This window comes from Hemibagrus wyckioides, linkage group LG25 (genome assembly GCF_019097595.1).
Source record: "Hemibagrus wyckioides isolate EC202008001 linkage group LG25, SWU_Hwy_1.0, whole genome shotgun sequence".
Classification (NCBI taxonomy): Eukaryota; Metazoa; Chordata; class Actinopteri; order Siluriformes; family Bagridae; genus Hemibagrus; species Hemibagrus wyckioides.
The window spans coordinates 8,421,515-8,447,994 of record NC_080734.1 but is presented as its reverse complement, the minus strand read 5'-3'; the positions used below and the strand labels follow the sequence as shown (position 1 = coordinate 8,447,994).

Genomic DNA, 26,480 nt, shown 5'->3' with positions numbered 1-26,480 from the left:
AACACCAGGAGGATGTTTATCTATCCAAGGGAGTAGGCTTTTTGGATAAATGTGAAAATTTACACACGACCTAACCAACATATAGCATAATACTCCTGAAGTACTCAATATTCGAATCTTTCTATCACGGGCGCCGACAAGACGTCATTACGCACAGCTAACGTGTCGACGGATAGCTGATGTCATCACGTTAGGTTAGTGTCAAAACTTCCGTGAAGACACCACCTCGATTAAACTTAGAAATAAACCGGTATAGAGCGGATGAAAATCTGTATTTGTCTTCGGAGAGGACCATATACCTGTAGCTAACAGGTATATGTTACTATAGCATATTAAATAATTTGTTAATAGCCACGGGCGTGTCGTATTTCGGCTGATTTGAGCACCAAGCTAAGCTAAGCTAGTTTGGCTTGAGCCGCAAACATGATGGCGTCTAGCTACAACGCTAAGGAAGAAGACGGCCATCATTCCGGGGCCTCTGGAGCAACGGGAAACGCCGTACGGAGTAAAAAACCAGACAACACGGCTTTCAAACAGCAGCGTTTACCGGCGTGGCAGCCTATTCTTACAGCTGGTACTGTGTTACCGGCGTTCTTCGTTATCGGGTTGATCTTCATCCCTATCGGTATCGGGCTGTACGTAACGTCCAACAACATCAAGGAGTTCGAGGTGAGGATGGGAAACCGTGTAACCCGCATTTTACATAATATGTGAACTAATTCCGCTTCATGCTTTCATGGTCAAAATATTTAACAGTTTTTTTTATACCGGTGAGGCCATCTGTATTGTTTATTGTACCACCTTTTGTTATTCTTGCAGCACTGAATCCTAATCAGATAATTTATTACTTTTCTCAGTGGCAGCGAGGCGCTAGTAAAACTGTCCAAGAGGCATTTATACATGAGCGAAGCAGCCCTAGAGACAGAGAGGCAGAGGGAAAGCTGTTCCAGAGACAGCGAGGCACTAGAAATGCTGTCCCAGAGGCAGCGAGGCACTAGTAGAGCTGTCCCAGAGATAGGGAGTCACTATGAAAGCTGTCCTAGGGACAGAGAGGCATTAGAGAAGCTGTCCCAGGGGCAGCTATGCACTAGGAAAGCTGTCCCAGAGGCAGAGAGGCACAAGAACAAAACTGTGCCAGAGGCAACAAGGCACTAGCAAAGCTCTCCCAGAGACAGCGAGGCACTAGGGCAATTATGTACAAGCAAAGCTGTCCCAGGGACAGAGAGGCATTAGGAAAGCTGTCTCAGAGGCAGCTATGCACTAGGAAAGCTGTCTCAGAGGCAGCTGCGCACTAGAAAAGCTGTCTCAGAGGCAGCTATGCACTAGAAAAGCTGTCTCAGAGGCAGCTATGCACTAGAAAAGCTGTCTCAGAGGCAGCTGCGCACTAGAAAAGCTGTCTCAGAGGCAGCTGCGCACTAGAAAAGCTGTCTCAGAGGCAGCTGCGCACTAGAAAAGCTGTCTCAGAGGCAGCTGCGCACTAGAAAAGCTGTCTCAGAGGCAGCTGCGCACTAGAAAAGCTGTCTCAGAGGCAGCTGCGCACTAGAAAAGCTGTCTCAGAGGCAGCTGCGCACTAGAAAAGCTGTCTCAGAGGCAGCTGCGCACTAGAAAAGCTGTCTCAGAGGCAGCTGCGCACTAGAAAAGCTGTCTCAGAGGCAGCTGCGCACTAGAAAAGCTGTCCCAGAGGCAGCAATGTGCTACACAAGTAGTCTCAGTGGCAGCAACAGTCAAATCTTTTTCAAAGATTTGGTCAAAAATTTGATAAGCTGTCCAAAACCTCATTGGACTCTTGAATCTGACATCAATCCAGTAAGATTAGTAAAGATCAGGATGCATCAATGTGTTGTTTTAAGATGGTTGGAAGTGATCCAACCTAAAAATCCTAAACTGCTTGTCTTAACACGCACCATACAGTATGCAGTTTGAAGAAAGCACCGGTTTGGCTGCTTTAAAGCTTGTTTTATTCCGTTGTAGGTTTGTTTCATTGTTAACCATGCTAGGTTTAACTTGAATGCGACATGTGGAGGTACTCTTGGCAATAAGGAGTGAGCGCACTGGCTACTGAAGCACAAGCCGATGAAACATTAAAGAAGGAAGCAAATATTAGCAGAAATGTTCAGTACAGTCCACACTTCTCAGTCACTTTAACTTTCATTCATTTGTGTGTTCATGCCGTAGGTGAATAAATATAAGGGATAAGTGTCTGTGTCAGACCATCAGAGTTTAAACACGTACATTTCATACATATACAGTCACATGCTGCTGAATTCTTGAATCTGATTGGTCAGAAGATGTTTAGTTACTCTTTAGTTAAGGAGTCTCTTCAGTTTTAGTGCTTTAGATCGGAAAACTCTGCAGAGATTATCATGAGTCTTTGCAGTTTCTCTGTAACATGACAAACTGTTTTTAGCTTTTTAACTTTCAGTCAAAAATAAAAAGAATACTGGGGAAATAACTTTTAGAGCTGTTATGATGTAAGTAATTTGTTTCAAACAACACTATTAGCTGTTACGTGTTTTTAAGTTTAGTCATGCCTCAGAGTAAAGCTCCAGATCTATACTCATGTCCTTTTTTTCTTTTTTTGTTAACAGATTGATTACACTGGAGTAGATGCCTCAAGTCCATGCTACAACTGCTCACAAAGCAGCTGGAACAGCTCGACACAGTGTAGATGCTCACTGCCCTTCTCTCTTGAGCAGCCCTTTGAGGTAAACACACAGCTTGGCTTCATTTCACACACTTCAGTTTTTATATATGTCTGTATATATAGGTGATACATGATGCATTTTTAACTGTTTTGAGGAACTGAAGATTTGCAAGTCGTTCCTCAGTGAGAACAATACACTTCCTAGACAAAAAGTTCCTGTTTTGCTTTAATTCCTCGCCGCAGGACCTGTGATGCAGTGTTACTGCGCCATGGCTGCGTCTTTTAAGTCTTTTTTTTTTTTTTTCTTTAGCTTTGCATCCTGAAATTTCTTTTGTTAGATCTCAGAATAGAAACTGCAATATAAACAAGGTTATAATGATTTAGGAATGAACAAATGGCTACTTAAAATGGATCAATGGAAAAATCAATATAACGCTGAGCTTCAAGGTGAACTGTGATTTTCTTTTTCCTTTTTTAGGGGAAATCTATAAATGTTTCAGTGCAGTTTATTTATACCTTCTTACAGATTTTAAACAAAACTGTCTTTTCTTCCTTTATAAATAATAATTCAGCTATACTACTCACTTACAGCAGTGCTCCTTATAGAGGGCTCTGTGACTTTGTCTGTATTGGGTGAGCTGACTCTGTATGTGTTTACAAAGAATCATGTGGAGGATGTTTTGTACATGAATTTATGTTTTTGCTTAAAAATAAAAGTTTTAATTTCTCATATATATGGAGATCTTGAGGACATGCTGGATTTTAGGGTCCAAGCTCCAAAATAAACTCCATCAGTGAAAACTTGTTGACGGATGTAAATAATGTTGATAAAATTAGTCCACACCTAAGGGGTCCCAGGGACTGAATTTAAAGTTAAAAGAGGAGGAGGTTTGAAATCCACTGATTTAGAAGATAAAAGCGGCTGTTTTTCTACCTTAAACCTCCTCTGAATTTTCACTGTGATATTTCACATTTCACAATGAAAATGAATATTACATTGTACATTGCCTTTAAATGCACAGGTGTGTATGTATGGACAATATAATTCCAAATCAAACCCTAACCTAAAGTATGTTCACACTTTTCCCTCATCCCCAGAGCAATGTTTTTATGTACTATGGCCTTTCAAACTTCTACCAAAACCATCGCCGCTACGTGAAATCCCGAGATGACAGCCAGCTGAACGGAGACCTCACTTCTCTGAAGGTACGGATAAGATAAGACAGTTCAGATCAGTTTCCTTGCAGTAGATCAGTCTATAGATCATTAGTCTTCTCACTGTCCATGTTTTTTCTACCGCAGGATCCGAGTAAAGAATGCGAGCCGTACCGCTCGATTGGAATCACACCCATTGCCCCCTGTGGTGCTATTGCTAATAGCATGTTTAACGGTAAACAAAATGGAAAATTTAGTGCAGCAATGGATTAAACATTCACCTGCGTGATAGCCAGTAAGCTTGATTGCTTTTTCCTAATTTCCACAGACACACTGGAACTGATTTATCATGATCCCAATGGAACCAGAATAACAATTCCACTGATAAAGAAGGGCATTGCCTGGTGGACAGATAAGCATGTGAAATTCAGAAACCCTGGTGGCAGTAACTCCAACCTCACTGTTGCCTTTCAAGGTAAGAAAGAAAAGTCCAGGATAAAATGCACCACATTTTACCCCAACAGACTGTAAAATGTTTCATTTAACCATCTTAAGATTCAGGAGACTTTCTGATATCCAACAAAGTTGCAAGGTTAATATGAATGTGCACATTCTAATGTTATCATGTATTTAAGCTTCACTATTATTAGTAGTTTAATTAATAAATGGTTAAACCAAGAATATTTTTTGATCGTTAGTAAAATCACTGTAGTGTGAGAGGAATAACATCCTTTGGGCCAAAACTCCGCTTTGCATGGGGTCTGATGCTTATCACAGGTGGATTAAATGCTGTGTACTGACCCAGGATGTGGGAAAACACAGCTTGTTGTGATGTCATGACTCTTTGCTTCAAAGTGTGGGCTGGAATGTTGAGATGCCAGTATAGTCAGTGTTAGTGATTTAGCAAGAGAATACCTGTGTATGTTTATTGAGCTCAAGTAAATACTTATAATACATTTGAGGTCACTTGCTGAATACAGGGTTAATGGGACCACCCTGAGTTCACAAGTAGGAAGTTTTTTCTTTGTTCTTTGCTAGCCTGAAATAAAAAATGTAGTCACACCCGTGAGTCTGCAGCACTTCACCCTTTCCTCTTCTCTCTTTCAGGAACTGCGAAACCAGTCAACTGGCGTAAGCCTGTCTTTGAGCTGGACACCGACCCGGAGAACAACGGCTTCATTAACGAAGACTTCATCGTGTGGATGCGGACGGCTGCCCTGCCCACGTTTCGGAAACTCTACCGCATCATCCAGAAGAAGAACAACATGACGCCAACGCTTCCCAGAGGCAACTACACTCTGGAAGTCACTTACAGTATCCTCTCAGTTCAGATACGGATCTCAGTTTAACTCGCTCTCTCTGAACAGGAAAAGATGGTCACACTTATTATGCAGCAAGCTGAATTGTAGACTCCATCACTGAGAGTTGATCAGTTTATTCTCTTAAACCTGCATTTATGTGCCTAGAATTGGTCTAGTGACAAGAAACATAAATATAATACACTATAATATTTAACAGTATACTGAAGTGCTTTGTGAATGTGTTATCGTGTTGTTCTCCCTGACTCATCACTCTCAGATTATCCAGTGCGCAGCTTCGATGGTCGGAAGCGTATGATCCTCAGCACCATCTCCTGGATGGGAGGAAAGAACCCGTTCCTGGGCATCGCCTACATCACCGTGGGCTCCGTCTGCTTCTTCCTCGGAGTCGTCCTGCTCGTCATCCACCACAAATACGGAAACCGCAACAACAGCTCTGACATTCCCAACTAAATCGGTGTGATCACCTGCATGCCATCTGCCACATGCATGATGAAGACCACACGCTTCTCTTCTGAGCTCGTCTGTGTGTATATGTGTCCTGTGTGTATATGAGTCTCGTGCTTGGAGTGCAGCGCCGCAGAGCATTATGTTTGACAGTTGTTGAAATATATATATATATATATATATACGTATTTATTTTTAAAGAGGTTAATGATGTTCTGTATTGAGTCATGATTTTATTTTTAGCCAGTATTTCATTATTTTAGTATGGCACACAAGCTTCTATAATATTACATGTATATATTTGCTCAGGCTGCGATAAGTGTGAATGTATAGAAGTGTTAATGCTAAAAGAAAATGACAGGACACATGATCCAGTAGATCATCTTTAACAGCTGTAGATCAGCAAAACATGAGCCTTATAGCTTCAGTGCAAAGGCGGATTAACTAACAGTGAAATGCTTGTAATTAAAACAACTCAGTTTCTACAGTGTGAAGTTTCATTTCTCCTAAGCAATTTGGGATTGAAACATTCCTCCTTCTGTGGTTTATAAAGTGACTCAAAGTTATCACTTGACCTGTGTGTGGTATTTAAATGCACTCCTTTGTGTCTTTTAATGGTGTTTTTTTTTTTTATTGAGGGATTTTGGTTTTATGGTTTGAAGATTTTATGAGTGTCACAGGTTGTCGTGTTCGTCACGTCCAGCTGTTTGCACTTTAGGCTTGGCACAGCTTTACATCCTTTATTTTGGTCACTTTTCCGGATGTGTATGTCCCTGTCGTTTCCAGAGAAATAAAATTAGTTGGAAACAAACTATTTGGCTTTTTTTATTTCAGCTTTTCATATCTAGGTCATACCAAATGTCCTTAAAGGAACAAACACACAGCACAAAACATGTTTATAATGAAATAAATAAGATGTACTTAGCAGTTCTGCTACTAATTTTTAGTTATCAGTTAATGCACAGCAACTTCTTTTTGCACCATTTCCCAGTGACCTTCATGGAGTAATTGTCTAAGGAAACTTTACTCCATTAATAGGCATCTAGGTAACAAACTATGAGATGATGGCTCTGATGGGAGCATTAGCATGAAAGATGGAAGTTAATGATTTGGAAGCTGATCTGATCTGTTTGAGGTACAGATGAGGAAGTGGCAGAATGCAGACTAAATGAATAAAACAATGCTGTATCTTTATGTAAAGAAACCTGCTTCTGTCACAATTAGCAGGTAGTTGAACAGCATTGTGGGCAATGTACAGGAAACCGTAATCCAATACACCGATCAGCCATAACATTATGACCAGTGAGAGGTGCCATGAATAACACTGATTATCTCCTCATCATGGCACCTGTTAGTGGGTGGGATATATTAGGCAGCAAGTGAACATTTTGTCCTCAAAGTTGATGTGTTAGAAGCAGGAAAAATGGGCAAGAGTAAGGATTTGAGCGAGTTTGACAAGGGACAGATTGTGATGGCTAGACGACTGGATCAGAGCATCTCCAAAACTGCAGCTCTTGTGGGGTGTTCCCGGTCTGCAGTGGTCAGTATCTATCAAAAGTGGTCCAAGGCAGGAACAGTGTTGAACTGGAGACAGGGTCATGGGTGACCAAGGCTCACTGATGCACGTGGGGCGTGAAGGCTGGCCCGTGTGATCAGATCCAACAGACGAGCTACTGTTGCTCAAAGTGCTGAAGAAGTTAATGCTGGTTCTGATAGAAAGGTGTCAGAATATATCACAGTTTGGGCATGTGGTCATAATGTTATTCCTGATCACTGTACAATAACATGCAGAATTTTGAGGAAATTAAATTATAATACTGCAAGATTTGTACAAAGATTTTTGGAGGAATGTGTTAGATTAATCATTATGTATTGATCTATTGCCTACCAATCTGGACATGATAGCATTATAAAAACACAAAAACACTTTTATGACAATTTCACTGAACATGATTGAAATAAACATGATTGAAATAAAATGCAGACAGACAGACAGACAGATAGACAGACAGACAGATAGATAGATAGATAGATAGATAGATAGATAGATAGATAGATAGATAGATAGATAGATAGATAGATACCTTATTCATCCCAACATGTCGGAGAACATGAACATGTCGTTTCATCTCCTGAAAACCAGATGGTCTTCTCCTAGGATATATTTCAGTCAATTTTTATTACAGAATAAATCATGGACACTATTAAAAATCACGTTAATTCCACAGATCAATATGCAAGTTGTCGTGGCTGGATTTTACGTTTCAACTATCAACTCTACTGAACTGTTAGCAGGTGTTTCAGCTAAAATGAGCAAAATTAAAACTAAAAAACAAATAAAATAATTAAAACTAATAATAGACAGTATGGATAATAATCTTTCCACAATTCTGATCAGAGACAGACTTGGTCATGTTTCATTTTGCACAGTAATAAAGATCACCATTTCTGCTTGTATCCTGCATTCTTTATTTTATTTTGAGAGAGAAATTACTTAACATTTAAGTAAATATGACTAATAATCCATGTGGAATCCACTACTCTATAGTTGTGCAGCATATCACACGATTTAACACGTACGCCTTAAAAATGAAACTGCATTACCACGCCACAACAGCAGGTGGCGATCATTTTTACCAAAGAACCACATGTAGTGTACCGGGTCCATCCAGAATAGCTCGAGTTGCGATTTAAATTGCACTAAGTAGGCTGCAGAAGGGGCGGCATTCAAGGCGCGCGAAGTGTCCTTATATAGGAAGCACGAAGCTATTTGGAGTTTTGCCTCCATTTCCTTCTCAGTGTCCTTGGCTGGAAAGACTAAGCGGGAGCGAGAGATAATGATTAGACACATTACGGTGAGTTCCTTTCGGCAAATAATGATTTTAGGGCTGTGAGAGTGTTATTCGGGATGTATTTAAGAGCTTGTTGATTTAATAAGTTTTTGAGTTGCGTTAAAGCTAATTCATTTGACTAGGTAATGTCTTAGCTAGCGTACTAGCTAGGCCTGGAAGGACATGATGAACTTGCTGTATATTGTCTATGGTGGATGCTGAGGAAGCAGGAAGTATAAAGAAGCAATAATCATGAATATTAGATTTTTCTCGTAAATCATAGAGGATTCAACAAGAAAACAAGAATAATTTTAGGCATTGGGTCTAAGAACTTGAAATGGCTTTTGAATCTGTTAATTGGATAAACGGTTAAACATTCGTAATTGGGAATTTCATGTCATATTTATATTGTAATTAACAGTTCAGACAGTATTAATTAATAGTATATTAACATCTATGTTAATAAGGTGTAGAAGAATAATATAAGGGGCAGGGGGCTTAAATTTTTCAGACAGACTCAAAATAAGTACACAAGCAAATAAATCAATAAAAATATAAATAAATAAATAATCCTTATATTGGTGCTTTGGAGCTGAAGAAGAAGGGATAGAGGTTAAGGGACAAAGTCTTAATGCTTCCTCTTGGTTTTTCTAGCTGAGTGCTAACCTAGCTGTGTTTGCACGAATCTAAACAGGTCATGGACTTGTGATCGTATTAAAGCTATCTAAATCAACTGAATATCAGCTACCCCTTCTGAGCTGAGGTGTGTGTTTAGAGCAGAGAAATCAGCGAAATGTACAGGACCGCTGCCCTCAGGAGAAATGGTTAAGGTTGACCATGTCTCAGCAGCGTTCCTCATCCATCCATCCGTCCATCCATTTTCAAGTCAAGTCAAGAAGCTTTTATTGTCATTTCAACCATATATAGCTGACGCAGTACAAGGTGAAATAAGACAAAGTTTCTGCAGGACCCTGGTGCTACTACATAAAACAACATATAGCTACTAAACAAAAGGAGACGTGAGGTACAAGGTGGGAGACGTTTTAAACCCGTCACACTCAACACTTCCATTCACATACTATGGACAGTTTAGACATGCTAATCAGTCTACACTGCTACTAGCATTTTTAGTCTTTTGAACCTGGAGAGGAAACCGGAGTACCCAGAGGAAACCCTCAAGCCATGTGGACATGCAAACTAAACTGGATGTGTGAGGCAAAAATGTCACTACGCCACCTTGACTCCATCTCTTTAGAAATGATTTAAAGGGAAGATTTGGGTCAAATCGTGTACTTTGGACTAATGGTCCAGATAAGAGCTTTTCACCAGAGACTTCTTTAAACTGTGTTATAAATTACACTGACTCTCTCAACACTGATTCATTTTATCTTTTTTCACTTTTCACTCACTGGACATTTGCGTTGTGTCAAAGTTGGTAATTGATGCATGTTGGAAGACTTTAATAATAAAAATAATAACAGTAGTAGTTAAAAAAAAATGAAGAAGAAATCAAGGTTATACTTTAAAAAACATGGGTCTAGCTGCCTGATTTTATTGTCACATATACAAATTAAGGACAGGGAGTTTCCTTCACACAAAGAAATACAAATGTACAGTAAAATGACTTGATGAAAGACTTTGATCCAATCCAGCTTACTCAGTAAATGCATGCATAAAGAGTCAGGTTCAGTGCTGTGATATTTATTCTGTGTGTTTCCAGGCGATTCAGCAGCTGTCCAGGCGGACGCTAACCAGCAGCGCTCGCAGGCAGGTGGAGAATAAAGTGCCCCAGAAGCAAAAGCTGTTTCAGGTGAGCTGATCAGATAATTCCCTTCCTTATGGATAATAGAGTCCACATCTGGAGAGGTTCTGCAGATGTTCTTATGCACATTTCACTCTTTTGTGTCTGTTTTTTGTTCTCTTTGTCTTCCTTTATGTTGAACAGCTTTCTTTTATCTCTGGAGGTTAGAGAACTCCCTAGAACTGACCGGCACAGTGGCCATACCCTGTTCAGTCACCATCTTTTCCTTTTACCTTACAGCTGTTAGTGCACAGAAACAAATAAATACCGCTTTATTTAGCCGTTGCTGTTAATCAGTCCCTCGTGGATTTAGTCATTTTGCAATCTCGGGAATTAACACAAAATCAAGCAAAGTCTTTGATATTCAAAGGAACTTGTGATTTTTCAGAATTACTGCAAATGTGTAGTGTGACATCAAAACATGAATTTCATGCAATTTGTCCAGTTCAAGTAGTTTACCTCAAAAAAATCCTTTGTAAGTTGCGTTGCTAATTTGAAAAAAGCCACAAAATCGAGAAGTTTTGGATTTGCAAAAAAATCCTAGAGGGACTGAATAATGTCCAACCTCTGCATGCTGCTCAGAATTCCAGATAATACATGCAAGTGTCTTGCCTTTAAAATCTAATAATAACAATACTAGAGAAATGTATTCTTTAGAGGCAACACTTTCACCTTTTATAAAACTAACAATCTACCTTCACTTGAGAAAAGCATGTGTGTGTCACTGGTTGAAGGATTATAATCATGATTTAACCCTCAGTGTTGAGATTTACTACAAGTTTACTGAAATGAACTAAAACTTGAATTTCCTTCCCGTCATTGATTTTTTTACATGTACACAAATAGCTCATGAACATTAGTTTTCATGCACATTGTGAATAAAACGTTATTCCTACACCACGTGAAGAATAAAACGCAACAGGACATGAGGTTATGTTAAAATAATCCGAGACGACGTGGTGACGTGGTCACTTTTGTCACCCTAAAGTTGACCATTTTTCCAATAAGCTTCCTCTCCTGAAGGGTTTTTTCATTTTTTTCCTCATAGCACCGTTACACAAGGATATATTACAGACCACATCATTCTTTTTAATAGTTTAATATTGAGGAAAGTCTGTGAAGCAAATTAGTTCCTGTTATGAGGGCTTTTCAGCAGCAATCGTTTCCTTACTTTCTCTTGTACTTTGAGACCAAAAATAGATAAGCTCAATTTTTTTTGTATGTCCTTTTCACAATGGACAAAAATGAAGGTTATTAGAGACCTCACAACAGAGCTGCTGTTATAGAAAACAAACACTTTCTGACCAATCAGATTTGAGAATTTGATGATGACGACAATAATAATTATAGTAATGAGCTATAAATATAGAAATACACACCAATCAGGCATAACATTCTGAGCAGTGAGAGGTGAAGTGAATAACACTGATGATCTCCTCATCATGGCACCTGTTAGTGGGTGGGATATATTAGGCAGCAAGTCAACATTTTGTCCTCAAAGTTGATGTGTTAGAAGCAGGAAAAATGGACAAGCGTACGGATTTGAGCGAGTTTGACAAGGGACAGATTGTGATGGCTAGACCACTGGATTTCCAAAACTGCAGCTCTTGTGGGGTGTTCCCGGTCTGCAGTGGTCAGTACCGATGCAAAATATCCTTTAAGTCCTGTAAGTATCCCATGGAGGCACCACCTTGCAATTTACAGGACTTAAAGGATCTGCTGCTAACATCCTAGTGCCAGATACGTCAGCACACCTTCAGGGATTTAGTGGAAACCATGCCTCAGCGGGTCAGACGGGACACAATATTAGGCAGGTGGTCATAAAGTTATGCCTGATCGGTGTATAATCCCCAGACGCCATCATTTCAAGTCGATCAAACAGAGCAAAGAAGTCAGAATTGTGTTAATTTTCTCGAATATATTGATGTATTTTGTTAAATATTGATCTGTTAAACAAGCATTAGGTGTATTTTCAGTTAGTTCGGACAGTACATAACATTCAGAAGGCTAAAACACAATGTAAGAGCAGAGAGCATCATTCCGTGCATTTTTAAAGCATAGATCTGATCAGTAATACAGCAACAAATGTTTGTTTTTTCCCTCCTCTTCTTCTTCCCTCCTTCTTTTGGAAGTCTGTGTATGTGTGTCTGTGTGTGTTCACTTCACACTCAGGTTGTTGCACTCGAAAACCTGTCCAGCAGATAAGTATATCTGAGCTGAACAAGGCTGTAACACACTAACCTGTGTATGGTGTGCTATTGGAGTCTAACGGCAGCAGTGAATGTAGTGCGTAAAGCAAACGCAGCAGCAGCACACGGGCTTTCACACAAAGCAGAGACCTTTAATTCATGCTTGTAGTGTGTAGAGTCCACTTTGTCCTAATTGCTGTTGGGGTTTTATTCTGGGTGAGATTATAACAGCCAGTTTTAATCATCCTGCTTTCTTTTGATTGCTAACAGTCTTCCACTGAAGACTTTGTATGGCAGTAAAGTGATGTGATTGTTTTTTATTGTTCTGTAGCGGTGCATGTAAAGGTGAAAATCACTACTGGCAATATCTGCTTGTAAAAATCAGAAATGTCCACCTACACAAATCATCAGCTCACTGCTGAGTTTTATTATTTATTTTGGTGGGAATTTAAACAGATAAAAAGAAAATCACAGGAAAGAAAGAAAATATTAAAACTAAAGCTAAAACTTTAATTACTGAGCCACCTGACAGAGTGGTATATTGAAAGGATGAATTTCCTGCATGATGAACACTAATCTGATCTTATGTTCATGTCTTTTAGGAGAATAATGGCATTCCAGTTCATCTGAAGGGTGGTGCTGGTGATGCCATCCTGTACCGCACCACAATGGGCCTCACCATCATGGGTATGTGACTGAAAATCTCTTTTATCTGCCAGAAACTAAGCCTCCCGAGTAAGGGGTTGAACTAGCCGAGCAGGAATTCAAACACGTAGTCGACTAGTTATGTACTCGATAATTAAAGCGCAAACGATTCAAGATGTCACTGTATACGCTGTGACATTAAATAATACAGAGAAATAAACTACTACAAAGAACGACGCTTTAGTTACGACGAAAAAACAAACTTCTGTGATTGCAAAATAAAGGAATCCTGGAGGGACCGGATCAGCCCTTCTTTTGTGGAGGATACCGTGTCTAGACCAGCGTCTCTGGTGTTTGTCAGGGCTGATAAAGAACTCTGGCCAGTCTGGGTCAGCTAGCATGCTGGACTCTGAACTGGGTTATCCTTTCTTTAAATGTGGAATTAAAAACCAGTCCCCCACACACCCCTTTACACTTCATACAGAGTGACGATGTTCCATTAAAGCAAAAGGCAAAAAAATAGTCTTACACAGTGCGCAGTTGACTGTAGAAACATTTCATAATGACATGATTTTCTAATTGACTGTCTGCATTTCTTTAGTCTATCCAAATGTTTTTCTGACATTTTAATTTTTTAGAATGTTACAAAGGACAGCAGTGGCAGCTTGAGTATAAACATTCTACTTACACAACTGCATGTGTCTTAGCCAAGCAAAAAAATCTTCTAGATTTTTTTCCTTTACTGCTTGTAGTCTGACCCTGTTTGTTTCTTTTGTGTTTTTGTTTTATAGGAACTGTCTTCGTAATATACGAGCTGGTCAAGGCGGCGCTCCCACATAAAAAAGAATAAGAACAACACCTCCTGGATTTGTTTCTGCCGAAAAGGCCATGTACATGTTGTAAGGAGTTTAAAAGCTGTATATTTATTCATTTTCATAATGGGACCAATCTACAAGGATGTAGCTCTGGATAATAAAATCTGCTTCCCAAGACTTTTTTTTTTTTTTTTGCTTTCTTGTCTTCTAATAATCACTAAAGCACATCATTTTCTGTTTTCTTAAACACTCCAGCTTTTAAACAAAACCTTCTTGTAGCTATCGGGTTCAGCAGAGAAACTGTATTGGTCTTTGGCTTTGCAGGACAGGAACTGAGGGACCTTAGTGTAGATCAGAAGTACTACATGCATGTACTGAATGAAGTAAGGGAATACAATCTGGTGTAACTGATTAATGAGGAGAATGCACATGTTTTTCTTTGCTGAAATTGTTTTGTTGACTTCCATATATCTGAAGGCAAAGAATAATGAGTAGGGTGATCGATAAGTAGAACAGGTACATGTATTAGCTCTTAGTCTTACTCTGCTTTTCTGATTTGACCAAAGCAACATTAACCCCTGTGTTCTGACTTGGACCTTTAAACACCAAACATTAATCTTTTGCTTCTAGTTAGTGGTCTTCAAAAACATAATGCTGTTTGTATAATATAATGATGACTTAAAATTACCATAAAATGAATCGTTTCCCTTTTCTGCATCTCAACAGCTCGAAAATGAATCAACACTTTACCTTGCTTAGGTTTGTGGGTTTTATCACAATGATGAAATCAGCAAACATACATGTACATCATTCACAGCCAATTAAGAACTAATAATCCAGGTAATTCTAGCAGAATAACTTTCATAACTTACAATCTTAAATTTACAAAACAGATTTTTAGATCTTTAAACAGACGCAGGTGCGGGTGTAACTGATTGGCTTTTAATAAAATCAAGAAGACGCTCTCTTGATCCCTCTGGTGGTAGAAGTTGGTCGAGCAATGTTTCTTGAGCTATAGTTATAGGAGTTATAGGAGGAAAAATACTAATTCAGAATCACTGAGATCACATTTGTCTACTCTGATGTTTGACGTGAACATTACCGACAGCTGCTTGCCCACATCTACACGATTTTCCACGTTGCTTTGCTGCCACACAATGGGTTGATCAGATAAGTATACTACATTATTATACATTGTATACACCAACCAGGTGTATAAAATGTATATATGACCACCTACCTAATATTGTGTTTGTCCACCTTTTGCTGCCAAAACAGCCCTGACCCATTGAGGCATGGACTCTACTAGAATTGTGCTGTGGTTTCTGGCACCAAGATGTTAGCAAGATGAGGCCTTCATGGATTACACTTTGTCCAGCATATCCCACAGATGCTTGACTGAGATCTAGGGAATTTGAAAGTCAACACCTCAAACTTCTTGTGCTCATCAAACCATTCCTGAACCATTTTTGCTTTGTGGCACGGCACATTGTCCTGCCCAAAGAGTCCACAGACATCAGGAAATACTGTTTCCATGGAAGGGTGTACATGGTCTGCAACATTGCTTAGGTAGGTGGTATGTGTCAAAGTAACATCCACATGGATGGCAGGACCCAAGGTTTCCCAGCAGAACACTGCCCAAAGCATGACACTGCCTTCTTCCCATAGTGCATCCTGGTGCCACGTGTTTCCCGGGTAAGTGACGCACATGCACCAGGCCTTCCATGTGATGTAAAAAAAAAATGTGATTCCTCAGACCAGACCACCTTCTTCCATTGCTCCGTGGTCCAGTTCTGATGCTCATGGACCCATTGTTGGTGCTATCAGCAGTGCACAGGGACCAGCATGGGCACCCTGACTGGTCTGTGGCTATGCAGCCCCATACGCAACAAACTGTGATGCCCTGTGTATTCTGACACCTTTTTATCAACACGAGCATTAACTTCTTCAGCAATTTGGACAACAGTAGCTCAGCCACATGACCCGCGACATGCAACGATGCACCTTGGCCGCCCATGAACCTTATGTGACATACTAATTGGGCAGCTAACTAGGCAAATTAGTAATGTAATTGTTTAATAATAATTTAATTTACTTGAAATGTTCAATTTAATTTACCTCCAAACTTTAAAGCCTATTTAAACTCCTCTTAGGTCTATTAGGAGCATTTTCGTCTACGTTTATAAAACTTAAAACTCAACGATTATCATCAGTAATCATTATTTCACTGTGAAACAAAGTGCTCAGGGGCCAGTGAGCAGACAAAGTCCAGTTTTGTGACATTAAAAGTTATGGTATGTTTTGCAGTAGCTTGCAGTGACTTGGGGCAGAAGACAAAATGTGTCAGATTTCAAAAATGTATTTTATCTGAAATAAAAAGAATTATAGATGAGTTATTGCTTGTTTAAACAAACCTTTTTAGGAATGCTATACTAATACTGGTAAGGGCCTGCTTTTACTTTGAATATAGCCTTTCATTCTTTGTGACATGGGCTCCACAAGATGTTGGGAGCATACCACAGAGATTCTGTTCCATGTTGACATGATTGCATCACACAATTCCTTCAGATTTTTCGGGTACACTTTCATGCTGTAAATCTCCCGTTCTACCACATCCCAAAGGTTTTCTACTGCATTCAGATCTGGTGACTAGGAAGATCACTGAACACTGAACTCATTAACATGCTCGTGAAACCAGTCTGTGAGCCTCAGCGGAAATTAATTATGCTACTAATTATAATGTTTCATTCACTCATACATGCATTTTCTGTACTGCATATCCCACCCATGGTTGCACACTGAAGTTTATCCTAGGAGACTCTGGGCACAAAGTGGGGGAAACCCAGAATGGGATGCCAAACCATCACAGGGCACAATCACACACCAAGGACAAGTTAGCACTGCCATATCAGTATACAACACATGTCTCTTGACCCCCAGAGCACCCAGAGTACCGGTAAATGGGTTAACCACTAAGGCATCCAAATAGTTTAACACACTCTAGATTAGTGCATTTAATAGGATAGGGAATACGGTACAGGCTCGATAATGCATTTCTAATAAATACTGTATGTAATAGCGAATTATTTAGGCGTAGTTCGCGGCATGTCCGCTAGGGGGAGACATCCACAAATAAATATAAAGCACTATAACATTACCCAGCATTAAAGACAAGAACCAGATACAGGTAGAACTGAATATGTAATTACACTGGAAATGACAGTTTTTCTTCCGCATAGAATATTGATATAGAGATTTTTAATGAAATTAATGTTTCTACCACAAACACCGGAAGTCAAATATATGATTTTAAATAGATAGTTAATCTCAGCCAAATAAACTTGTAAAGATAATCATAACATTTTAGTTGTGCACTATACACACACACACACACACACACACATATATATATATATATATGGTGTTTTTCTTTCTCTTCTCCAATAGCTATGGCTTCCGTGTCTCCTGAACAAAGTTTTTTTTTTTAATGATGAAGATATATCCATGCAAGTCTTTGCATGTAACTTGCGCTTGTGTGTGTGTGTGTGTCTGTGTGGGTGTGTGGGTGTGTGTTTGTGTGTGTGTGTGTGAATGTGTGCGATGTTTTTCTATCATGTTGGGTTCCAAATACCACATATTCCCACAAGCACATTTGGCCAGTCCCCAGTTTGTTTGTTTTTTTTACTAAAAAAATAAAAATAAAAATCTAAACGAGACTCCAAAGGTTTTAAAAGTTTAGGGTTAGATGTAGATGTAGGCATACCATTAATTAGCTGCATTAATAATTATGCCAGTGAAATGTCCTCAGAAAGAGAGCAAGACGAATGCGCACGCCTGCGCGTGTGTGTGCGCATGTGTGTGCGTGTGTGTAAAACCCCAGCCTTCATTCCTGAGCTGCTCTGATGGATGAGCTCCATCCCCATCAAAGGAGTGCGCAGAAGTTTCCAGCAGTGTATATTCCTCCCAGCAGCTCTCATGATGAGGACGGTGTCGTAAGTTTTTTCTTTTTTCTTTTTTTTTAAACACACGCAATATCACCGCCCCCCCGTTAAGTAGCAGACCAAGGACAGACCCTGGTCCATTTGGAGAGCGGACCTTCCTCCTCCTCCTCCTCCTCGTGCCTCTCCTCCTCAGGCTGTATCACTTCGGCTGTCTGTGAACAATCAGGTCCAAAGTAAACCAGGACAGACGGGACACCAGATCTCTCCACTCTCTTCCTCCTCTGTTTGTGTGATATATCACTCATTTCTTTTGGACACTGTCTGGAATTGAATGGTGAGTTTAAACTATGACACTTATGCTTATTCATCTTATTACTGTTTAATTAAAAAAAACAAAAAAAAAACAAAAAAAAAACAACAACAACAAAAAATCACATTTTGTTCTGAATTATTTTTTCTTTTATTAAGAGTTGAGTTGACTGAATATAAGCTGATTCCTGATACTACATTTATTTATGCAGTTCTGCGCAATTAATATAATAAAAAAAATTGCAATAAATTTGCATTGAAAAGTGTAATGATGATATTTGTGAATTGCAACAGTGAGCCCTAGTAGACTCTTTATTAATTTAACCACTTAATAATTTTTAGACCTAGACTTTATAAATACTCTATTGAGTTAAACCCGGCATCATGGCGATGAAATCTTTTTGGACATTTCACATGTAATATCCCTTCATTAAACCGGAACATGCATCACAAGTACCTAATAAAATAGAATTAGAATCCTTTATTAGGTTCTTGTGATGCATGCGCCAGGTTTAATAAAAAGAATTATTTCTTAATTATGATCTGCAACATTTATTCCTGTTGATCCGGTAAATTTCCTATTCATTTCCAATAAGAGTCTGTGTGCACTTTGCCTAGTCTACTAAAGATTAATAAGAGCTGAAGTGGGCTTTCCAGCGTAAATTGGACTCTGCAGGGGTCAGCAGGAGGCGCTCTATATCTGCGATTAAAACAAAAATGATTTTCGGACCGTTTTTCTTCTTCCCTGGTTTATTGTGGAGACTTGGTCAAGTTGCAGCTTAATGAAATAAAAAAGGAATTCCCAATTCATGGTGTAATGCAAAGATAGTGGTCCAAGAAAAATCCAAATGCTTTATAGCTTGTAGTTTGTCTTATGTCTACGCATTTTTTTAAGCTGTCACTTTAAAAAAATAAATTAAAAAAAAATTATTTATTTTTTGTGCGCACTAGATTTAGTTTTTGACCTATAAGTTCTAGTTTAAGTCTAAAGCTTGAGAGAATATTAGGAGCACAGTCTTCATAGATTCTATTTAATTTTAGACTTTATTATGTTGTATTTTTTTTGTAATTTCATTAGAGTTATATATAGTTTATTACTGCTATTGAGTGAGACATGAAATTTAACATGAAAATGATTATAAATGATTATAAAGATGATTTACATAATTTATAATTACATTTTATTCCATGTAATATCAAAAACTATTTTGGAATGTCCGAAGGTCACACCTCCATGCATCCCAAAATATGTCTCTCTCTCTCTCTCTCTCTCTCTGTCCTTGGCAAGTTTATTCATTATGGGAGAGAATAGGAATGGAATTAGGTGAAAGTAAGTGTATTGGTTGATATAGTGTATGAGTTTGGGTTGTGGAATGCAGAGTGTAACTGTGTGCTTGATTCTTAGGTCCATTCATGCTCTGCTGAGACAGACACGGAGTGACAATGAAGAGAAGGCTGTGTTTGGCAGCGTCTGCCTTCATGGCAGTGGCAATAGTGTCGTGTGTGAGAGCTCAAGATGAAGGTAAAGAAAGCTGAGTCACTAAACATTTCCGTTCTTTCTCTCACTTTCTCTCATCTGTGAGCTCTCTCTCTCTTTGACTCCCTCAATCTCTTTTTCTCTCCTGTCTAATATTCCTCTCTCTCTCTCTTTCGCGCTATCTGATCTCTCTTTCACACCCTGAATCTGTCTTTTTCTCTCCTGTCTAATTTGCCACTCTCTCTCTCTCTCTCTCTCTCTCTCTCTCTCAACCCTTGCTTTATCTTACCTATACCACTCTTCTTTCTTTCTTTCTTTCTTTCTTTCTTTCTTTCTTTCTTTCTTTCTTTCTTTCTTTCTTTCTTTCTTTCTTTCTTTCTTTCTTTCTATAGCAGTTTGCTCTCCCTCAATAAAATATATATTATTTCACATTCTTTAAAATATCTATATTTGCATTCATATATTTGCCACAAGCCCCCTTCAACCCCACTTTCCCTTAAAAAAACCTCCATCTGAGCATGCAATCGCCATGTGGACATGGATATGTTTTGTTTTCCAGTGCTCCCCTGTTTCACCCATCTGGGCTTAACTGAGCACGATCGCTTTCTATTACCAAAGCTCTGATTTGCAAAGGTTCATAGTCGTGCTCAAAAATAAAGTAAAACTAAAGCAGCAACCCAGGGGACAGTTGCTCTGAGAGGCAGATTAAGTCTGTGTGTGTATCTACTTGTAGTCCTGTGTGGGATAACACCGGTCTTAATCTGCGCTCAGGAAATAGGTTAAACACCTGGAGCTGCTTTCGATTACATTTCTTTTCTACCTCAGCAAGCTAAACAGGCTGTTAATTTCACCTAAACAACTGTGTTTTTCTTTTTTAAATTTTACATTCCATAATGTTAGATACTGGGGACCCTGGTGAACTGTAAGAAAGAGATATGGAGATTAGATGAACAAATTCATTTAGAATAATCCAGTCAAACATCACCAAGTGGAAACACATAAAACAATGTTAGTCTTAAAACTGATTTAGTGCTAAAATACATTTTGAAATCAAATAGTCAGAGACATCTGAACAAATCAGCTCAGCTCAATATGCTGGTGTGGTTTATGTTGGGTAAAATTCTACTTATACATGTAAGGTTGTTCCCTTTTATTTACACTGAGTTTGAATAGTTGCTTAAAAAGGGCCAATATTCTGAATATCCTGGACATTGCAACATAACATCATTATGTCTAGTAAAATGAATGTTCTTCCAGGATGCTGATCCAGGATCATGACTGAGGATAAGCTATTTATCGTAAATATATCGAGGTTATAAAATATAACAATACAAACTGCACAAATAGATGCGCAGGGACATATGCTAACAGAAAGCAGGTAATCCATGTGGTGAAACACTTTCAGAGTCATCCAAAAGGCAGAAAATCAGTGACTGGACTTCATCATCGCCAAACGTAAAAGTACAAAGTGCGCCATTACTGGTGTACAGCGGAAAGCCTAATGGAACATTTTTACTGCTTTCAACTTGACAGCCATCCGGAGGCCAAATTTCCAGCTTTAATGGAGCAAAAAGACAGAAATATGAGTTTATTTCCAAAACAAACTTTTTTTTTCTTTTTCTTCTTCTTGAAAAAAAAAGGTCTGCCCATATTCTTCACATTTTGGAACAGTAATGTGAGAATGTCACTGACAATAAGCTTTACTTTTTGTCCAATAAAGCTCCATATACTAGAAAGAAAGAAATTTTTTTTTTTCTAATTATTATAGATGATGGCAATGATTAGAGGAAGTTTCAGATGATGATCAATGAGAAAGCCTTATTAAAGGTCATGATCACAGTTTCTACAATAAAGAGGAAAAAACATATTTGCGTGATGGATGATGCACATAGAAAAAGAGATACGTGACTAGTCTCTAACTGTACACATATGGGGACCAACAATGTGATAAACTGGATCTTGGTTTATTAAAATAAATGGCAATTAAAAAGAAATGCCCATTAAAAATTAATTCATATTTTGAAGTGGATCTAAACCTGTTAGTGTCACAGAGAAGAACAAGTGAACAAGATGCTAAAATTGTTCATTATGTATTCTGAGATATATCCTGGATTCGAGTCTCGCTCCCGCTCACTGTGTGTGTGGAATTTGCATGTTCTCCCCGTGCGTGGTGGGTTTCCTCCGGGTGCTCCGGTTTCCTCCCACAGTCCAAAGACATGCTTCTAGGCTGATTGGAGTCTCTAAATTGCCCATAGTGTGTGATTGTGTGAGTGAGTGAATGAGAGTGTGTGTGTGTGCCCTGCGATGGGTTGGCACTCTGTCCAGGGTGTATCCTGCCTTGATGCCCAATGACACCTGAGATAGGCACAGGCTCTCCGTGACCCAAGTATAGATCAGATAAGCGGTACAGACAATGAAAAAAAAATATTAAAGTAATACTACTTACAAACGACAACCTGTTAAAGGACAAACAAATGATAATAAGTGTCTTAGTAAGACTAGTAACAGCTTCGTTGACAATACCTTGGCACAAGTCTCTGAAAGTTTACTGGAGCAGTGAACACTATTCTTCCAAAAGATATTCCCTTTGCTGGTATTTTGATCATGGTGCTGGAAAACACATCACTCCAGAATCCCCCATAGGTTTGAAATTTGAAGACTCTAAAGGCCAAAGCATAGCATGATGTAAGCCCTCCTGTGCTGTGTATGGGGGCGGAGTCATCCTGGAAGAGACCACCCCCACCACGATAGAACCGTTTCATCAGAGGATAAAGGTGACCAGTCAGAAGAACTTTGTATTGACTTGCAGTGACGCATCCATCAAAAGGAAAAACTGGACCCAGGCCATTCTACTGAGAGATTTTCCCTTTAATTAGTTACCTACCTGTAAATATATAAAATATTCTAAAACAATAAGTTACGCAGTACTTGTGGCGTGCCGTAGAGAAGCGTGACTGTGATAATGACCAGCATAATGTTAATACGGGTTGCGTCGGGCCCAAATGCGACCAGAAATGGAAGCCATCATCAAAGTTGAATTGGTCAGCCAGGTTGGTGGATCTTATTTTTAATGTCCCTGCCCTGGTCAAGCTTTGGCTCTGGTCACTACCTGATCAGAGCTAATGCTTCACAAAATATTTTATTGGGATATCCTTCACATACACACGTCTCACACACTTTTTCATCTTTCAAAACACCTGCATCACACATCATACAGTCAAGGATATCACTTTAAAATATTTCTAAATATATTCTCTCCCTGTAGTTCGTCTTGTACATGGAAGTTTCAAGTTGTAGCATACAACTTTTCATGTACATGTGCATTGGGCAGATGCGCCATCAGTCTGCCCAATGTGACCAACCCAGTGTTTGTTTTTGTTGTTCGTTTCTGTTTGTTTTTCCCTTGTCCTATTTTCAGTTTTTGTGCAAATCACCTGATTGTGCATCCTGATTTAAGTTACTCTAACGTCAAAAAGAATGTACACACGCGTCACCACTGACACTGTGTATTCTTTTAAGAGGTTTGCAATGGATTGTCATTCTAGTCAAGTCAGTATGCAGTGTAGAATGAGATGCGTTTTTAACACATGCACTGTGATATGACATGGTTCCATTGTACAATCAACAATGAAAATATATCTCTTTGGAGAACGTTCCGCAGCAGTTCACCACAGTGAGTCCAGCTGTGTTGGACTGACTGCTGTGATCGCATGTGAAAAAATCTGGCACTCTACCGGTCTCTGTGGATCACTTGTTTTTTTGCTGTGTGTTTTTTGCTTGAGTAGTCTACAGCCCTTCGGCCAGACTTCTCAAACAGATGTCATTTTAATCTAAAATGGCGTTATCTCTTTTTTTTTTCCTTGTGTTGCCGTCACTCCTCCTTCCCCAACAATGAACGTGCTAACTTCAGATATGAAGTGTTGATCGTTGGGGTCTCGTCCGTGCACTTGCTATGTGTTCCTTTCAAATTATACGATTAAAAAAACCCCACTTTTGGCTTTGACTTGATCTACTTCCTCTTTTTGCAGTGATGCCTCCGTCGGATTTGAGATTTAAAATTTTAAATGAGCACACAGTAGAAATGACATGGAAATTGCCCCAGTCAAGAATAGAGGGCTTCAGAATACAAGTATCATCAGGGACAGGTGGGTAATCTCAATTTATGACCCTAATATATCTTTTACTTATTTATTTTATGTGTGTGTAAGTGTGCCCCTCAGGTCTGTCATGGGCCCATTACACTTTCTGAGAAATTCTAATCTGTCTTCTAAACTTTTAATCAGAAAATACAGACCATTAATAAGTTCAAATCCTAAGAACTGTTAGAGAGCTAATGCTGGGCACAAAACCTAAGTCTCAACTCTCACTGTCTACCAGATATCAAGTCTACCAAATGTCTATTCAAACAATATAAGGAAAGTATAATGTACAGTAAAACATCTAGTCGAACATATTAGTATAGTAGTATAAAAATGATTAATATGTCCGTTGTTTTGTCTGTCTGTCCTCACTGTAGATGAGCCTGTGAAAGAGTTTACACTCCCTGCCTCTGCGAGAAAAACCTCCATAAGAGATTTAACCACTGACGTAGATTATGAAGTAACAATTTCTTCATATTATGGATCGCAAGAGAGTATACCCCTTTCTGGTCAGATAACAAGTAAGTCATGTTCAGGTTAACCTTGCTGTGTTAGCTTCGTTTAAGTTGCTTTAGAGAAATAATAGTATTCATTTTTTTCCCCATGTAGTTCAATCAAGTGGGTCTGAAGGAGGTAGCAGAAAACCAAAAGTTTCAGAGTCAATCAGTAAGTAAACCTCACTCCCTGTTTCTCACTCACTTATCACCCAACCCCTAGGCTTCTCCCTTCCCTGTACACCTATTACATATTTTTTCATAAATACCTCATTGTGTTTTATTTTATGAGTCCAGGCAACATTTAGCTTGTTACTCCAGCATGAAAAAGTGAGGTAGTCATTGTGTGAGTCAGTGGGTGCCTATTACCGTGCAGCTGTACGTGGCCCCTCATGCCCAACCTGATTAAAACAAGGCACTAAAAATGCTGAGAGAAGTGGAAAGCATTACAGCGGCTCACTTTACAAGAGCCTCGTGGCCTCCTTCTCCTCCTTCAGCAGAAAGCTAATGACTTTTTCTGCCTTAAGCAAGGGTGGAGGAGTTCCCTCAGCAGCTGATTAGGCAGCTTAATGCAGCTCAGGAGCACACTGATTAAATGCTGAAGGATCTTCCACATATGACTGATACTATTGGGTGGTTTATTTGGGTTGGTGAAGTTCAGGAATAATTACTCTTTTTCTTAACTGCTGCATTGCAAAGAGGTGACGTGTACACATTTGTCATCTGAGTGCTGTATGGTTTGAACTATGTACAAAAGAAGTAATGGATTTCCTGAATTCACGCAAGGACTGAACTGCCTTTTGGCTCTATGATTTGAGCGTTATTAGCTAAAAAGTAAATAATGGCAAATGTGCTAACTTTATAGCGACCACAACATTTTCCAATTATTAAAGTGAAATATAGTCAGTATTAGTTAAGTACTGGGTTTCAGCCCGTATTCAGAGGCCTCTATTAGCGTCTAATTGCCCAAATAATACGACAGAAAATGTATCACCTTTATTGAGTTTGTCCAGTATCTTCTGAATTTTTTCAACCAGAATGCTCAGCCAGTGCAGTCGCAGATCTGGTCTTCCTCGTGGATGGTTCCTGGGGAGTGGGGCAGGAGAATTTTAAGCATATCCGCAGCTTCATGTCAGCTATGGCTGGGGCTTTTGACATCGGAGAGGACAAGAGCAGAGTAGCAGTGGTTCAGTATAGCACGGACGCAAGGACTGAGTTCACACTAAACCAGTACATGAGACGTCCTGAACTGCTCCGTGCCATCAACAACCTGCCTTACAAAGGAGGAGACATCAGGACAGGTGTGTAGGACTCTCTCTCGCACACACACACACTCATAGTTATGCATATGAGATTAACTGATTAGCTGATTAGCTGCTGGGTTCTTGGACTTGAAGTCAGACAGCTAGAAATGAAAGGCAGAATTTTGATTTGAGAACTTATTGTTATCATTAACAAAAGTGTTGGATATATCCAACTAATGTAAGTAATTTCTCACTAAATTGTAGATGTAGTACTAATGAGTCAGAACAACTGGACTTTTTATTTAAACTTACATACAGTATGTTTCTCTGTTCATCCGAGATGCCTTATCAGTTTTTCAGATTTCTTCTCATCTTCCTTCTTTTTTTAAATTTTTTAAATTAAGATTAATGCTTTCAAATTGTCTGAGTTCCAAGTTGTCTTTAGTCCAGGGTAAGGATAATCAAATGCAAATAAATTATTCGGCTTGGACACATAATAAAGATATGAAATATTTCTAAACTATTCAGTTTTTTTTAACTCATAAGAAAGGACACAAAAGGTCACTGGGAACTGACGGGATGGAAAAAAATGGTGAAGTGAGTAGGAAGTTTTTACTTTAATGCCAGGTAGGCATTTAGGCCACGCTATCTTTGGATTTAAATCCAAATAAAGATACAGATATGAAAATCTGAAGCAATAAAAAGATTATAGATAGAGATACACATAATGTCTTTGCAGTACACCCCTAGCCCAGGGAAATCCAATTTGATCTAATTCAGAGCCACACCTGAGTCCAGCTGTTGAGATATATATATATATATATATATATATATATATATATATATATATATATATATATATATATATATATATATATATATATATATATATGTTAAGTTTCTACTTGTCTTGAACTGAAAACCACCAGCTAAAACTTGTTTGTGTGATGAAACACTGCTGCTATAGAAGCATCCCTCGTTCCTTTGTGTGAGAGAGATACAATGTTTCACGTGAAAGAGATTCATTAAT

At 38.9% G+C, this 26,480-nt stretch overlaps 3 protein-coding genes across 6 annotated transcripts in view; all 3 read left to right on the top strand.

Annotated features, from left to right (window-relative positions):
* The first annotated feature begins 168 nt into the window (after positions 1 to 168).
* On the top strand, positions 169 to 6,376 carry LOC131346152 (cell cycle control protein 50A-like). Its single transcript, XM_058379523.1, has 7 exons — positions 169 to 669; positions 2,589 to 2,705; positions 3,743 to 3,850; positions 3,947 to 4,034; positions 4,128 to 4,274; positions 4,907 to 5,113; positions 5,378 to 6,376. The coding sequence occupies exons 1-7, from the start codon at positions 424 to 426 to the stop codon at positions 5,569 to 5,571; spliced, it is 1,107 nt and encodes a 368-aa protein (XP_058235506.1). The 5' UTR covers positions 169 to 423; the 3' UTR covers positions 5,572 to 6,376.
* Positions 6,377 to 8,275: 1,899 nt separating this feature from the next.
* Positions 8,276 to 14,023, top strand: LOC131346281 (cytochrome c oxidase subunit 7A2, mitochondrial). The gene is made up of 4 exons (XM_058379732.1): positions 8,276 to 8,420; positions 10,117 to 10,206; positions 12,989 to 13,073; positions 13,823 to 14,023. The coding sequence occupies exons 1-4, from the start codon at positions 8,403 to 8,405 to the stop codon at positions 13,879 to 13,881; spliced, it is 252 nt and encodes an 83-aa protein (XP_058235715.1). The 5' UTR covers positions 8,276 to 8,402; the 3' UTR covers positions 13,882 to 14,023.
* A 3,770-nt stretch (positions 14,024 to 17,793) lies between these two features.
* Positions 17,794 to 26,480, top strand: part of col12a1b (collagen, type XII, alpha 1b) — a 76,790-nt gene continuing 68,103 nt past the window's right edge. For all 4 annotated transcript variants that reach the window (XM_058379786.1, XM_058379785.1, XM_058379788.1 and 1 more), the window contains exons 1-6: positions 17,794 to 18,121; positions 19,502 to 19,618; positions 23,602 to 23,718; positions 24,090 to 24,233; positions 24,322 to 24,378; positions 25,244 to 25,507. In XM_058379786.1, the coding sequence (XP_058235769.1) occupies positions 19,540 to 19,618; positions 23,602 to 23,718; positions 24,090 to 24,233; positions 24,322 to 24,378; positions 25,244 to 25,507 (661 nt within the window). In that variant the 5' untranslated portion in view covers positions 17,794 to 18,121; positions 19,502 to 19,539. The remainder of the gene's footprint in view (positions 18,122 to 19,501; positions 19,619 to 23,601; positions 23,719 to 24,089; positions 24,234 to 24,321; positions 24,379 to 25,243; positions 25,508 to 26,480) is intronic.

Excerpts from the sequence above, each read along its gene's own strand:
- LOC131346152 (XM_058379523.1), top strand. The coding sequence starts at position 424 with ATGATGGCGTCTAGCTACAACGCTAAGGAAGAAGACGGCCATCATTCC. Across the intron at positions 2,706-3,742 it reads CTCTTGAGCAGCCCTTTGAG|AGCAATGTTTTTATGTACTA; the intron begins GTAAACACACAG and ends CCTCATCCCCAG. Across the intron at positions 3,851-3,946 it reads GAGACCTCACTTCTCTGAAG|GATCCGAGTAAAGAATGCGA; the intron begins GTACGGATAAGA and ends TTTCTACCGCAG.
- LOC131346281 (XM_058379732.1), top strand. Across the intron at positions 10,207-12,988 it reads AGAAGCAAAAGCTGTTTCAG|GAGAATAATGGCATTCCAGT; the intron begins GTGAGCTGATCA and ends CATGTCTTTTAG. Across the intron at positions 13,074-13,822 it reads AATGGGCCTCACCATCATGG|GAACTGTCTTCGTAATATAC; the intron begins GTATGTGACTGA and ends TTTGTTTTATAG.